General features: G+C 39.8%; 1 protein-coding gene across 1 annotated transcript; it reads left to right on the forward strand.

Moving 5' to 3' along the window:
• Window positions 1–6,104: 6,104 nt before the first annotated feature.
• On the forward strand, window positions 6,105–10,874 carry crabp2a (cellular retinoic acid binding protein 2, a; the record flags this gene model as incomplete). The annotated part of the gene is made up of 3 exons (XM_016673411.1): window positions 6,105–6,386; window positions 6,907–7,023; window positions 10,216–10,874. Coding segments are annotated over 3 exons (450 nt in total), but the record flags the coding sequence as incomplete, so codon positions are not given.
• Between the last annotated feature and the right edge of the window lie 1,175 nt (window positions 10,875–12,049).

Here is a 12,049-nt window from a genome sequence, read left to right on the forward strand (position 1 = left end):
TTTGTCATTCTGCAGAACCAAAAACTCAAAGCTTGGGCCCCCACCCATTTTCTCTCCCATCTCCCCTCCTTTTGGCCTGTCCTTACAAACACAAAGGAGACAAACGGCGGCACATCTGTCCGTGAACGACCTCCGATTATCTGAGTGGGTGTGATTACCGTGGAGGGTAGACAGCATCATTATGTCAGTATCAGTCAGGGAGAGGAACAAACACCTGCTGTTTGAGCCCCTCAGGCCCACAGCACCACTAAACGTCTCCTGATGTCATGGTCTTTTTTTCTATTTAAAAAAAAAATGTTATTCCACATTTAACACAATTGGTTTTACACTTAACAAGCCAACAACGATCTGAAATGATAATTATTTAAAAAGTGAAATAATTAATATGTGCCAGCCAATAAAATTATACACCAACAACTGCCTGTAAGACCATTTAAAGAGCGTAGAAAAGTTTTGTGAAGTTAAACTTTGCAGTATGTTCAAGTGAGCAACACGAGTTGAATGAGATATTTCTTTAACTTGCTCATACAGATTTAACTAAAACAAGCAGAATATCCCAGAAAGGTTTATTTATTTCGGAAATTCAGTTCAAAAAATGAAATTATATAGATTCATCACACAGGGTGACATACTTCAAGTGCTTATCTCTCTACTTTAGATGATTAAGGAGCACATAGTGCCATTTTATAGCACAATCAAGAAATTATATTACCCTCAGTTGCTATAAGAGTGTTGTACATTTCAAATATGACTTTAAAGAAATCTGACTTTGTAATTTAATGCCTTGAAATTGGGTCTCGGTCTCTACAAAAACTCCTGATCTTTTCTGAAACCTCAGAATGTCTCCACTACAGCATTCTTCTATTAAGCATTTGACAACGTTTTTACCAGCGTTGCATTGAGAAGCAGCTGGTATTACCTGCTCAACAGATGCGCAGTTCCACCAGATGTTTGCTAATTGTTGCTGGCTAGTCTGAAGGAGCTGAGTGGGAGAGGTCTGCTCTGTCAGGGAGAAGCTGGGAAGCTTTGAGGAGGAGGAGGAGGAGGAGCTTCATCCTCGAAGGCGGTGCTTGGTCCACACAGGGATTTTGCGCAGTTAAATATTTACCAAGAGAGGTTCAAGGAAATCTCAAGCATTCATGAAAGAATTAAGGCAACACTCAAGGTGTGTTTTTGATGTAGGAATGGCATTATAACACGATCTGAAGTTCAAAAAGTAGATTTTACATAATACAGCCCCTTTGACTTCTTTTGAATCACGACTCTGCTGCAATAATTTCTGCCTATTGGCTTTTGTTTATACTGAAACTAAGCTCTGCTTTGTTCTGGTGAGTTGCATCCCTACGTCTGCTCGGTTCGGCACGTGGCAGCCATCATCACTCACGAGGATCCTGTCTGTCCGGCATTTTCTAATCATTTTTCATTAGACGATTTTCCAAGTCACACCTGGAATTCGCGTCATCAACTCAGAGAGATATCATCACAGCAAACAAGGTCGCTCTTTATCTAACTCTCTCTCTCACTCACTCGCTTTAATCCTCAGCACATGGAGGTCACTTAAATACATGTCAAAGGCCACTACTGCCCCTGAGCTAACACTCATTATAGCAGAGAATTCCTATTGAAGCAATTAGCGAGCATGTTTTGCTCCAATAATCCTGCCTGTTTGTCTCCATCACTCTATGTGTGTGTCTGTGCGTGTGTGTGTTTGAGGTGAGAGAGGAAAGGGGCTCTAACAAAGGACAGGATGGCGATATGATTAGGTTGTACTGTGCGCAATAATCAGGGGTCAGGATTTCTCAATACTGTGCAAAAGTCTGAAGACATTAATTGTGTGATTTCATTCTGTTCGCAAGGACACAAACTTTTCTGATCGGCAGCTCCTCAAGGTTTCTGACGGTCTTTTAAGTTTCATTTGTTGTCCTGAACCCAAACATTTCCAGAGATTGACTGTTAAATTGTTCAACTCAAAACTCCAGAAATAAACCGGCGCTGTGTCCACGCATAACAGGCAACTTAGCAATTATCTGTATTAATGTGGATCACCATGCACTCTGATACCAACATCTCTTGAGTGTGAAATTGATCGAAGATAAAGCACTTTAACACATGAAAAGATATTTTAGCACCAACATAATGATTCCCAGTGAACTAACGCTTCATACCTGGCATTCAGGAGACGATTAACTGGAAGTCTTTACTGATTGTTTCAGTGTGAGATAACTTTTATTTATAATTCTTCTACTTTGGATGGTTTTTGGGGCCAAAATCATCCTTTGGTTTTTCACAATTCTAAATTTTAAGCACACACCGCATGATATGTTGTCATGGTAACACTCTTGGATTGGAGGGAAAGTGGAAGAAAAATCTTAAAAAACATGTCTGCAAAAAACAACATCAAATGATTTTTAAAAAAAGCAACTATATACTTTCAAATTTAATTTGTAAAACTAACTTAAAAATATTTTAGGTTATTACAGGACAGCCTGTAGATAATATTTTAATGGCCTTTGATTAAAGGCCATTAAAAGACAACAACAAAAAAATCACAAATAATACAAATAAAACTTTTGCAAGAATGCAAGTTAATGTGACTCTCAGGAACGTTGCTCCTGGTTTCACTGAAGACACTTCACAGCTGGACGAGGCCCATCAGCACCACCGACGCTCCTCTCACCATCTATTCGTCCTCTCTTCCTTGACTAACTCCTCCTCTCCGTCTCTCTGTCCCAAATGCTTCCTATGCACTTTGACCTCTGACCCTGACTGTCTCTCAGTGTCTGTGTGTGTTCTGCGGTGAGGTCTGCCTTTTGGTCCCACGTCTGCAGACAGGAAGGGTCGAAGGTGACCTTTAGCTCGGAGGATTTAGCAGAAGCACCCAAGCCTTCCTTCTGTCCTCACCAAATGGCTCACACTTCAGGACATGAACTCTGTTTGCGATAAAAGTTTAAGAGGAATTTTAATCATTTATGTTATTTTTTTTTATTCTTAGTAAGCACAAATAAGTAAAACTGTGGAATCTGGAGGTTGAATCCATTATTAAGGAAGCTTGCGGATATATTTATTTGTAAAACAGAGAATATTTATTTATTTTTTTATATTTTTCTTTTAGTTTTATTAAATTAAATGAAAATTACAATATAAATAAAGTTACAAGTTTCAGGACAATATAAAGAAAGAGGAACAATGAAAGAGTTACCAGACTGATTACTTATCAGTGAAATGACAAAGAACAAAGTCTGTGTGCAGAAGTTCCTTTAAAACATGATGCTACGTACCAATTCATCTAAAACACAATCACGTGAAACATTATGCACTCCAGGATTTAGTATCTTTATTTGAATAAAATCTGCTATGTGAGTTTCTAAGACTGCACATATTGGCAATATGTTGAAAGCTTCAAGTCTTTGCCTAATAATTTCCAACTCGGCGTCACGGAGTGCAGTCTGCATCTTATTCCTCTCCTCCTCGACCAGATGCAGGTAATGCACCCTCTGCCCTCGTGCAGCATGCGTACTCTGCATACAGTGTGGATGCTGGGCACACTGTTCATGGTTGGTGACTGTGCATTTCTCCGTGTGTATATTCACACTCAGTGACAGGTGGGAATGTGTGTGAGGTGAGAGGTGTGAAATTCAACTCGACGGAGCATACACACTTCCCCTCGCACTTGGACAGAGATCTTCACACACAACACACAGACCTTCTGCCCCTCGGCAGTCTGAACACCCCTCCTCTTCCTCCTTCTTCTTCTTCCACAGCCGTCTGAATCCCATTCCCTCTTGTTTCCCACACTGCAAAATCAGATTCCCTCTCTTATCTTTTACATTTTCTCTGACAACTATCATGTTTGGCTAACACATTTGGCATCAATTAAGTAACTTTTTTTTTTTTTTTTTTAGCAATTTAGTTAGTAGCTTTAATTTTAGCTGCTCATATATGGAGTAATTGATAAATGAAACTCCCTTTGTGGTTAATGGAAGGAGGAACGAAGAGAATAATACAACAGCCTGCAGAAAGTGTAAATCCCCCAGTTGAGCCTGGGTGTATTTAATCTGTGGGTGCGTGTTTGCATGTGTTCACGGATGATGTTGTCAGGGGAGAATGCAGATGTGCAGACTTGCTTTGTTTCATGACCTCATTATTTCCCCATAATCATTGCTGGAAGGATTTATGGGACGCAAGTGAGCGCTTTTCCCTCTCAGCAGAGCAGGATATCTTTGAACCTATACAGTGGCTTTTGTCACGTTTCAAACATAAATGTGTTTATGTTTTATTGAGATTTAATGAGTTAGACCAAAAATCTGAAAAGTCTGTAATTTAATCCCAGCATAAATCCGACTGCTCAGTGAAGGAGTCAGAGATTCATTAGAGAGCGCTGGTGAACAAACAGCTTCATGGAGCGCTCCTTTCACTCCACGGGGTTTGCACCTCTTTGTATTTAATCCCAATAAATTACAAACCGGATTCCAATAAAGTTGGGACACTAAACAAATTGTGAATAAAAACTGAATGCAATGATGTGGAGATGGCAAATGTTAATATTTTATTCGTAATAGAACATAGGTGGCAGATCAAAAGTTTAATCTGAGTAAATGTAACATTTTAAAGGAAAAATATGCTGATTCAAAATTTCACAGTGTCTACAAATCCCAAAAAAGTTGGGACAAGTAGCAATTAGTGGCTGGAAAAAGGAAATTGAACATATAACAAACCGCTGGAAGACCAATTAACACTAATTAGGTCAATTGACAACATGATTGGGTATAAAAAGAGTTTCTTAGAGTGTCAGTGTCTCTCTGAAGCCAAGATGGTGAGAGGATCACCAATTCCACCATTGTTGCGCAGAAAGATAGTGCAGCAATACCAGAATGGTGTTACCCAGCGTAAAATAACAAAGACTTTTAAGTTATCATCATCAACCATGCATAACATCATCAAAAGATTCAGAGAATTTGGCACAATCGCTGTGCGTAAGGGTCAAGGCCGTAAAACTCTACTGGACGCTTGTGATCTCCGGGCCCTTAAACGACAGTGGCATTCCTCAAACAGGAATGTCAAGGAAATAAGAGCCTGGGCTCAGGAATACTTCCAGAAATCATCGTCGGTGAACACAATCCACCGTTCCATCCGCCGCTGCCAGCTGAAACTCTACAGAGCAAAGAGGAAGCCATTTCTAAGCAGCTCCACAAGCTCAGCCGTTTGCACTGGTCCAGGAGTCATTTAAAATGGACTGAGGCAAAATGGACGACTGTTCTATAGTCAGATGAGTCACGATTTGAAGTTCTTTATGGAAGACTGGGACGCCATCTCATCCAGACCAGAGAGGACAAGGATAACCCAAGTTGTTATCAACGCTCCGTTCAGAAGCCTGCATCACTGATGGCATGGGGTTGCATGAGAGCTGGTGGCCTGGGCAGCTTGCATGTCTGGAAAGGCCCCATTAATGCAGAGAACTATGTTCAGGTTGTAGAACAACATATGCTCCCATCTAGACATCATCTCTTTCAGGGAAGACCTTGCATTTTTCAACAACATAATGCCAGACCACATTCTGCAGCAATCACAACATCATGGTAGGAGAAGGATCCGGGTACTGAAATGGCCAACCTGCAGTCCAGATCTTTCACCTATAGAGAACATTTGGCGCATCATAAAGAGGAAGATGCGACAAAGAAGGCCCAAGACGATTGAACAGTTAGAGGCCGGTATTAGACATGAATGGGAGAGCATTCCTATTTCTAAACTTGTGAAATTGGTCTCCTCTGTCCCCAGACGTCTGAGTGTTGTAAGAAGAAGGGGAGATGCCACACAGTGGTAAAAATGGTCTTGTCCCAACTTTTTTGGGATTTGTTGACGTCATGAAATTTTGAATCAACATATTTGTCCCTTAAATTGATACATTCTCTCAGTTTAAACTTTTGATCTGTGATTTGTGTTCTATTGTGAATAAAATATTAGATGTTGGCACCTCCACATCATTGCATTCAGTTTTTATTCACAATTTGTTTAGTGTCCCAACATTTTGTTGGGTTTGTACAGTTTGTACACAGAGGACTTATATGACTAAATGTGAACAAGCTGAAGAGGGATGAATGCTATAAATATCTGCAGGACACAATGTTGAAAACATCAGTAAATCAGATTGTAAAGTGATTCTAACTCGCTTTATCTCAGGCTTTATCTGTCGGCCTTTCGTATCTTCAGGGGTGAATGTGATGCTGCGTAAGATTGCAGTGAAAGCCGCCTCGAAGCCGCTGGTGGAGATCTCGCAGGACGGGGAGACGCTGTCCATCAAAACGTCCACCACAGTCCGCACCACTCACATCAACTTCACCGTGGGCCAGGAGTTCAATGAGGCAACCGTGGATGGCCGCCCCTGCACGGTAAGCAAGCCTAGATTTGTTCCCAAACGTTTGTTCGTTGTTTTAAATGCAAACACTCGTGTCAGAGGCAGAATGGGCGTGTGAGGAAGGAGCGGCCTACACGCCATAAATTTGTTTAATTATGCTTTTCCATCACGATAAAACTAATAGCACACCTTCACTCCTCCCTGGTTCTCCGAGGGCCCATCAAGATTCGCTTTGCTTTTCAACATCCCAGCATCTTCCCGCTCCATCCTCCCCTCTTCGCCTTTCTTGCCCTCTGCCCCTCCCTAATTCTCCCCGCTGGCCCTGCGTGGCCTCTGTGTGGCCGTCTCCAAAGCAAACACATGCATCCAGCCAGGACTTCACTGCATCACAGCTTATCACTTCCAAGTGGCCGGCCCGCAATGGGTTATTTCTCCGGTTCCTACACTATAGACACTCATTCATTGGCTCCTTTCTTTGTGAATGACAGTAAGTCAGTCTGTGCATCCAGGCAGTCATTTTTTTCCCCCCCCTCATGATTTTGTTTTGCATTTAGAGTTTTCCACGTTGGGAAACAGACAGCAAGATCATCTGTGAGCAGACTCTGCACAAAGGAGAAGGTCCCAAGACGTCTTGGACCCGAGAGATCACCAGTGACGGCAAGCTGATCCTGGTAAATCACACAAACTGACAAAAAAGCTTTGCTAAAACAGTCATAACACTTTCACTTTTTTACTTATTGTCACTCTAATACTCAAAATCTTATTGGGATTTCATGGAAAACGATGCGCAGTTTTTTGTGGTGTGCATTTATTTTCCTGAATTACTGTTTTGTTGAACCACATTTCTGTGCAAATAAAGCTGCATGTATTTAGGGATATGCCTCTACTAGTTTTGCACAGATTTTTGACCCCTCCTCTGCAAAATAGCTGAAGTTCAGTCAGACTGGATGAAAAATGTCTGTGAAAATCAGTTTTCAAGTCAGGTCACAGTTTCTCAATTGGATTTTTGCTTGACTAAGCCATTTTAACACAAGTGTACTTTGATTAAACATTATTTCTAATCATAAAAAAGAATAATCATCTTTTCTATGTACGTCAGAAAGGTTCTTTTTTTTCTTGTGTTATCAGATTATTGTTTTCCATATTATTGTTGCATTTCTACGGAAGCGCATTGCTATCACGCACGAAAATTTTTTTTTCGATCGCTATCTTGTTATAACGAGATAGCGATCGAAATTTTTTTTTTCTCTGCGTGATAGCAATGCGCTTCCGTAGATTTCCTCCATGTCTTGTGGCAAACCTTAAACTGGACTTTGTGGCTTTCTTTTAAAAAATTGGCTTATTCTTGCCACCGTAATTTTATTTAAGGCCAAGTTTTCTTTCCCAAAGTTGTCCTATTAACAGATTCTCCTACTTGAGGCGTTGGAATATTTACACCGTAATTACGCTGTACAGATAACGTTTAAATTTATGTTCTACTATCTTAACTTTTAGCATTTAAGGCCTATATTTACATAAAGTAAGAACAAAATGAATAGTTTCCAGGCTCATATTAATAAAAGCTTTTCATCAAAAGGACAAACTCAAGTTAGTCTCGAATATTCACAGGGTTCAACTATAAATGTTATGAACAATCATAACACATGAATTATGGACAAACAGTTTGCAATGAGTCAGACAAACATCGCAAATCAACTTGACTTGAGTTTTATCTTAAATCAGACTTTTAAGCTTTCACCAAAGAAAATATTGTAAACTGTCCATGTAATACTCTGGAAACCAAACAAAAGAAACATATATTGTTGGGGAAACGTCCTTTGTTCTGTTTCTGGGGCTCTTGGTGTTGCCTCCCAGTGGGCATCAAGGAATGCTTTATTAAGTCATTATGAAGATGGATTAGCTGCACCGGCGGTTCTGGTTGACTGGCGCCAGAGGCGAGTCCACCCCCCACCTCCGAACCCATTCTGCTCTTTTTTGTGTTTTCACAAAAGAATGAAGATTTTATTAATGCCAAATGAATCTCTGTGCAAAAAATAAATAAATAAAATATCCAGTCCAGGTTTTAACAACTGGAGCCGCTTAGATCTTAAATTACAGATAATGCAGTTCAGTCCAGATTCCTCACCAAAAAAAAACTAAGTAGACCTTTAATTTAGCAAAAATCCCCAAAAAACAAATAAAAAACAAAAACAGGGGTGTTCCCTCTGCAGTGATTACTCATCCAATAAACAATAAAAAAAACTTGCTTGGGGCGCAACTGAGATAACTATTTCACTTTGATTAATTGTCAAAGTGATAATTAATCACTTTGTCGCCCTGGGCCTAAATTAGACAGTGCCAGAAGATAGCATTGACAGAGCTACATTAAAACATATGAGAACTGAGGCCGACTCAGTCAAACTCCAGTTTTATCATCAATATTTTTAGATAAAACTAAAGATAGTTATTTTTTTTTTGTTTGTTTGTTTTGTTGTTGTCAAAATCACTTGTGGCAAAAATTAGCTTATCAAACGTAGCAAGTTCTTTGATAATCTCATCATCTCAACAATTTAGATTTCCATTAAAAATGCTATTTCTTAACAGAAACTTTTTTTTTTTCTCGCTGGACAAATGAGCTCTAATTAAAAGTCAAAGTTATTTGAAGGCTTAAACAGGGTTGAAGAAGATATGCAAAAAGCGTGTAGGGTGTTTCATGCCACGTCTGGAATGGTTAAAGTCCAAAACCACAGGATAAATCTGACTCACAAGTCTTTAAAATGAGTGAACCGCAGTTGGTCTGCTTTAGGAGGGAAAAGGCAGCCAGACAAGCAAATGTTCATCATTCCTGCTGCTTTTCTCTGCTGGGAATGTCGCAAATCAATCCAAGTCTGGTCAGCCTGGCCACGATTTGACAACATGCTCTGAGATCTTGCAAGTCTTTCAAAACAGCGATCGTTACAGGAACGCTCCAACAGGGAAGACACAAAAGAGTCTCATTTTTATTCTATGAAAGGTTATGCAGTTGTGTTGTGCGATATGACAGAAATGTGTTGATCCTGTTCCACATGACAACCAGGAGATGACAAAAAGAAGAATAGATCGCATTCCTTCCTGCAGTAAATCCTTTTTTTCTTTCAGCTGAGCAATTTGTAAATCAGAAAGGTATTTACCGGGAAATACTTTCTTGAGGGTTGGCATTTAAAACTCTTAATTTGCTCTAAAGCACTGAACCAACAACCGCTGTGGAGCAGCCAGCAGCGGTTGACGTGTTTGCGTCAGAATCGAATGTCTGTTTCTGTAATCCTGTTAGCTGCTGGATAAATCACATTATCCTGGCCTACAAAAGAAGGCACTGCCATTGCACTTTGAACCAGTTTGTCACAAACACAAACCTTTATGTACTTTATAAGGAATTTATGTGATAAATCAGTGCAAAGCAGCACATAATGTAAGAAGGAAGGATAAGGACAAACTATTTTCATGAATAAATCAGAAAAGTCTAACATGCTTTTGTAGAGTCATCTTTCATTTACCAATTGCAGCTCTAAGTCTTTATTTAAAATATCTCAAACTTAGCCAGATTTCTGAACAGCCATTTTTAAGCAATTGCACTTATTCTCAATTGGACTTAGCTCTAGACTTTGACTATGCCATTCTAAACACATGAATGTGTTTTGATCCAACTCATTCCTTTGTAGCTCAGGCTGCATTTTTAAGCTTGGCGTGTTGATGATGTTTTGAAAGTCCCCCCCACCATTTCATCACCGCTGGCAAGCATAAAATGTGCATGAACACTTTAGGAAAGCGGTAAACTGGATCAGCATGAATTATTGACGGTTAAAAGTCCTGTGAGTGTTAACGCTGTCCTTTGTTTGTTGTTTCAGACCATGAGGGCGGACGATGTGATTTGCACCAGAGTCTATGAACGACAATGAACAACAGCACTTCTCACCTTTTTTTTTTTTTGCCCTTCCAGTTCCTCTCTCCTCTTCACCGCTCCCCCTTTCTGTGTGCTGGGAGACACCAATCTGAAGATTTATTCCAGTTAATCTGTTAGCTCCACCATATAATATTAATGTGGTAACTGTATTTAGCATGTCACATTTAAAATCTGAGCTTCTGTCTTCGTTTTCCTTGCACGTTTTCTGACCTGACCAGCTTCATTTTGGGTGATGCATCGAGTCGCTAAATTGCAGCTCGTGCATTTGTTGTCTGTGCGTGTGTGTGTGCGCTTGTGTGTGTGTGTGTGTGTGTGATTGAGGGTTGTGCAGCAACAGCAGGCGAGATGTGAGACTATATTTGTAGATGTGTAAGCCAATCCATGAGCTCTTCCTTTATCAGGTCAGTTTTGACGTCTGTCCTCTCCTCTTTCTGGAGCCTTGCTCTCCTTCGCCCCATGTAATTTGCTTTTTGTATTCATTACTACACAACTTTTTACACTGTATCTCTTTTGTATGAAATAATAAGAAAACGACCCTTTCTGGGGGGAAAACATAAACCACCTTGACGTCAGTTCTTTGGCTCTCCTGTGCAGAAAAAAAAACTATTAAGGAGCAGTAAAGGCATTTAACAGTGCCTGAAGTTTTATGGTTTGTGAGTGTAGCTGCAGAATGTGTGCACATTAAATGGCTCCATCTTATTTTAGGCTTTCTCTCAGCTGTCTGCAACCAGAATAACTTGTCTGTCCCCGCCTTCTTCACATTCTCTGTCCATCTTCTCCCCCTCGTCTCTCTCATGTCTATACTTTTCGTGACTAGTTTTCCTGGATCTGCTCATCCTGCAGCTTTCCTTCACCCCCACAGCTGCAGTTCAGTAGTATTTGTCTTATTTCCATTTTGTTTGGCAGTTGGAAGTATATTGTTTGTTTTTTACGGTTCTTAATAAAGTTTAACAAGACATTTTTTTCAGTCAAAGCCATCCTTTGTTTCATTGTTTTGCTGCTACAGAGCCAGAAAATCTTTTACCGTTTTATTTGCCAAGGTTTTTTTTTTTTTGCTTCACTAAGCAAAAAAAATAACAAATAATAGATTTGTTATTAAATGTTGCTAATGTACTTAACTATGATCAATGGACTTTCAGACTTCAGAAGTTTTCCATAAACGATGAGCCAATGTGTTGACATAAATTTAAAAATGCGTTTTTAGCAGCCAAAAAGAAATAGTCTGTCCCCATCTATCGTTTGATCTATAAAATGTAAACGGTGAAATAATTTCAATGCTAATTCTTTTTTAAAGACCTATAAAAACATTGGTCATCTGTACATGTTTTGGGCCAAAGTCATTTTAATAAGAACCACAGAAGGAACCCAAAGAGTCACGAGGCTGTGGAACCGCAGGCTTAAGGCTGCAGGCTCCATAAAATACATCAAAAGAAGTGGTTGTAAAATGAAACTGTGTAAAAGTTTGAGTGTATTTGCAAGGTTTAGGCACCACAGTAACCAATGAATATCTAGAATCCACAAACACTTTAGACCCCCTCTAAAAAATCTAATAACTGCCTATTTTAATACCTAAAACTCAGAGCTATACCTTAATAAGCATGAGTAGGCACAATGGAAATCATCTTGGCACTGCCACAGAAACTAATACTCTTTTTTTGCTCTCTCCTGTGGACATACAGCCAATTAGCACAAAGGAAAATGAATGTTGCTCCTGAATTTGCTGCTTTGCAAACGCCAGCATGTCAAGTAACATTGCACCAAAGTATTTCAGCTTCCAA

This window comes from Poecilia formosa, unplaced genomic scaffold (genome assembly GCF_000485575.1).
Source record: "Poecilia formosa unplaced genomic scaffold, Poecilia_formosa-5.1.2 Scaffold77, whole genome shotgun sequence".
NCBI lineage: Eukaryota > Metazoa > Chordata > Actinopteri > Cyprinodontiformes > Poeciliidae > Poecilia > Poecilia formosa.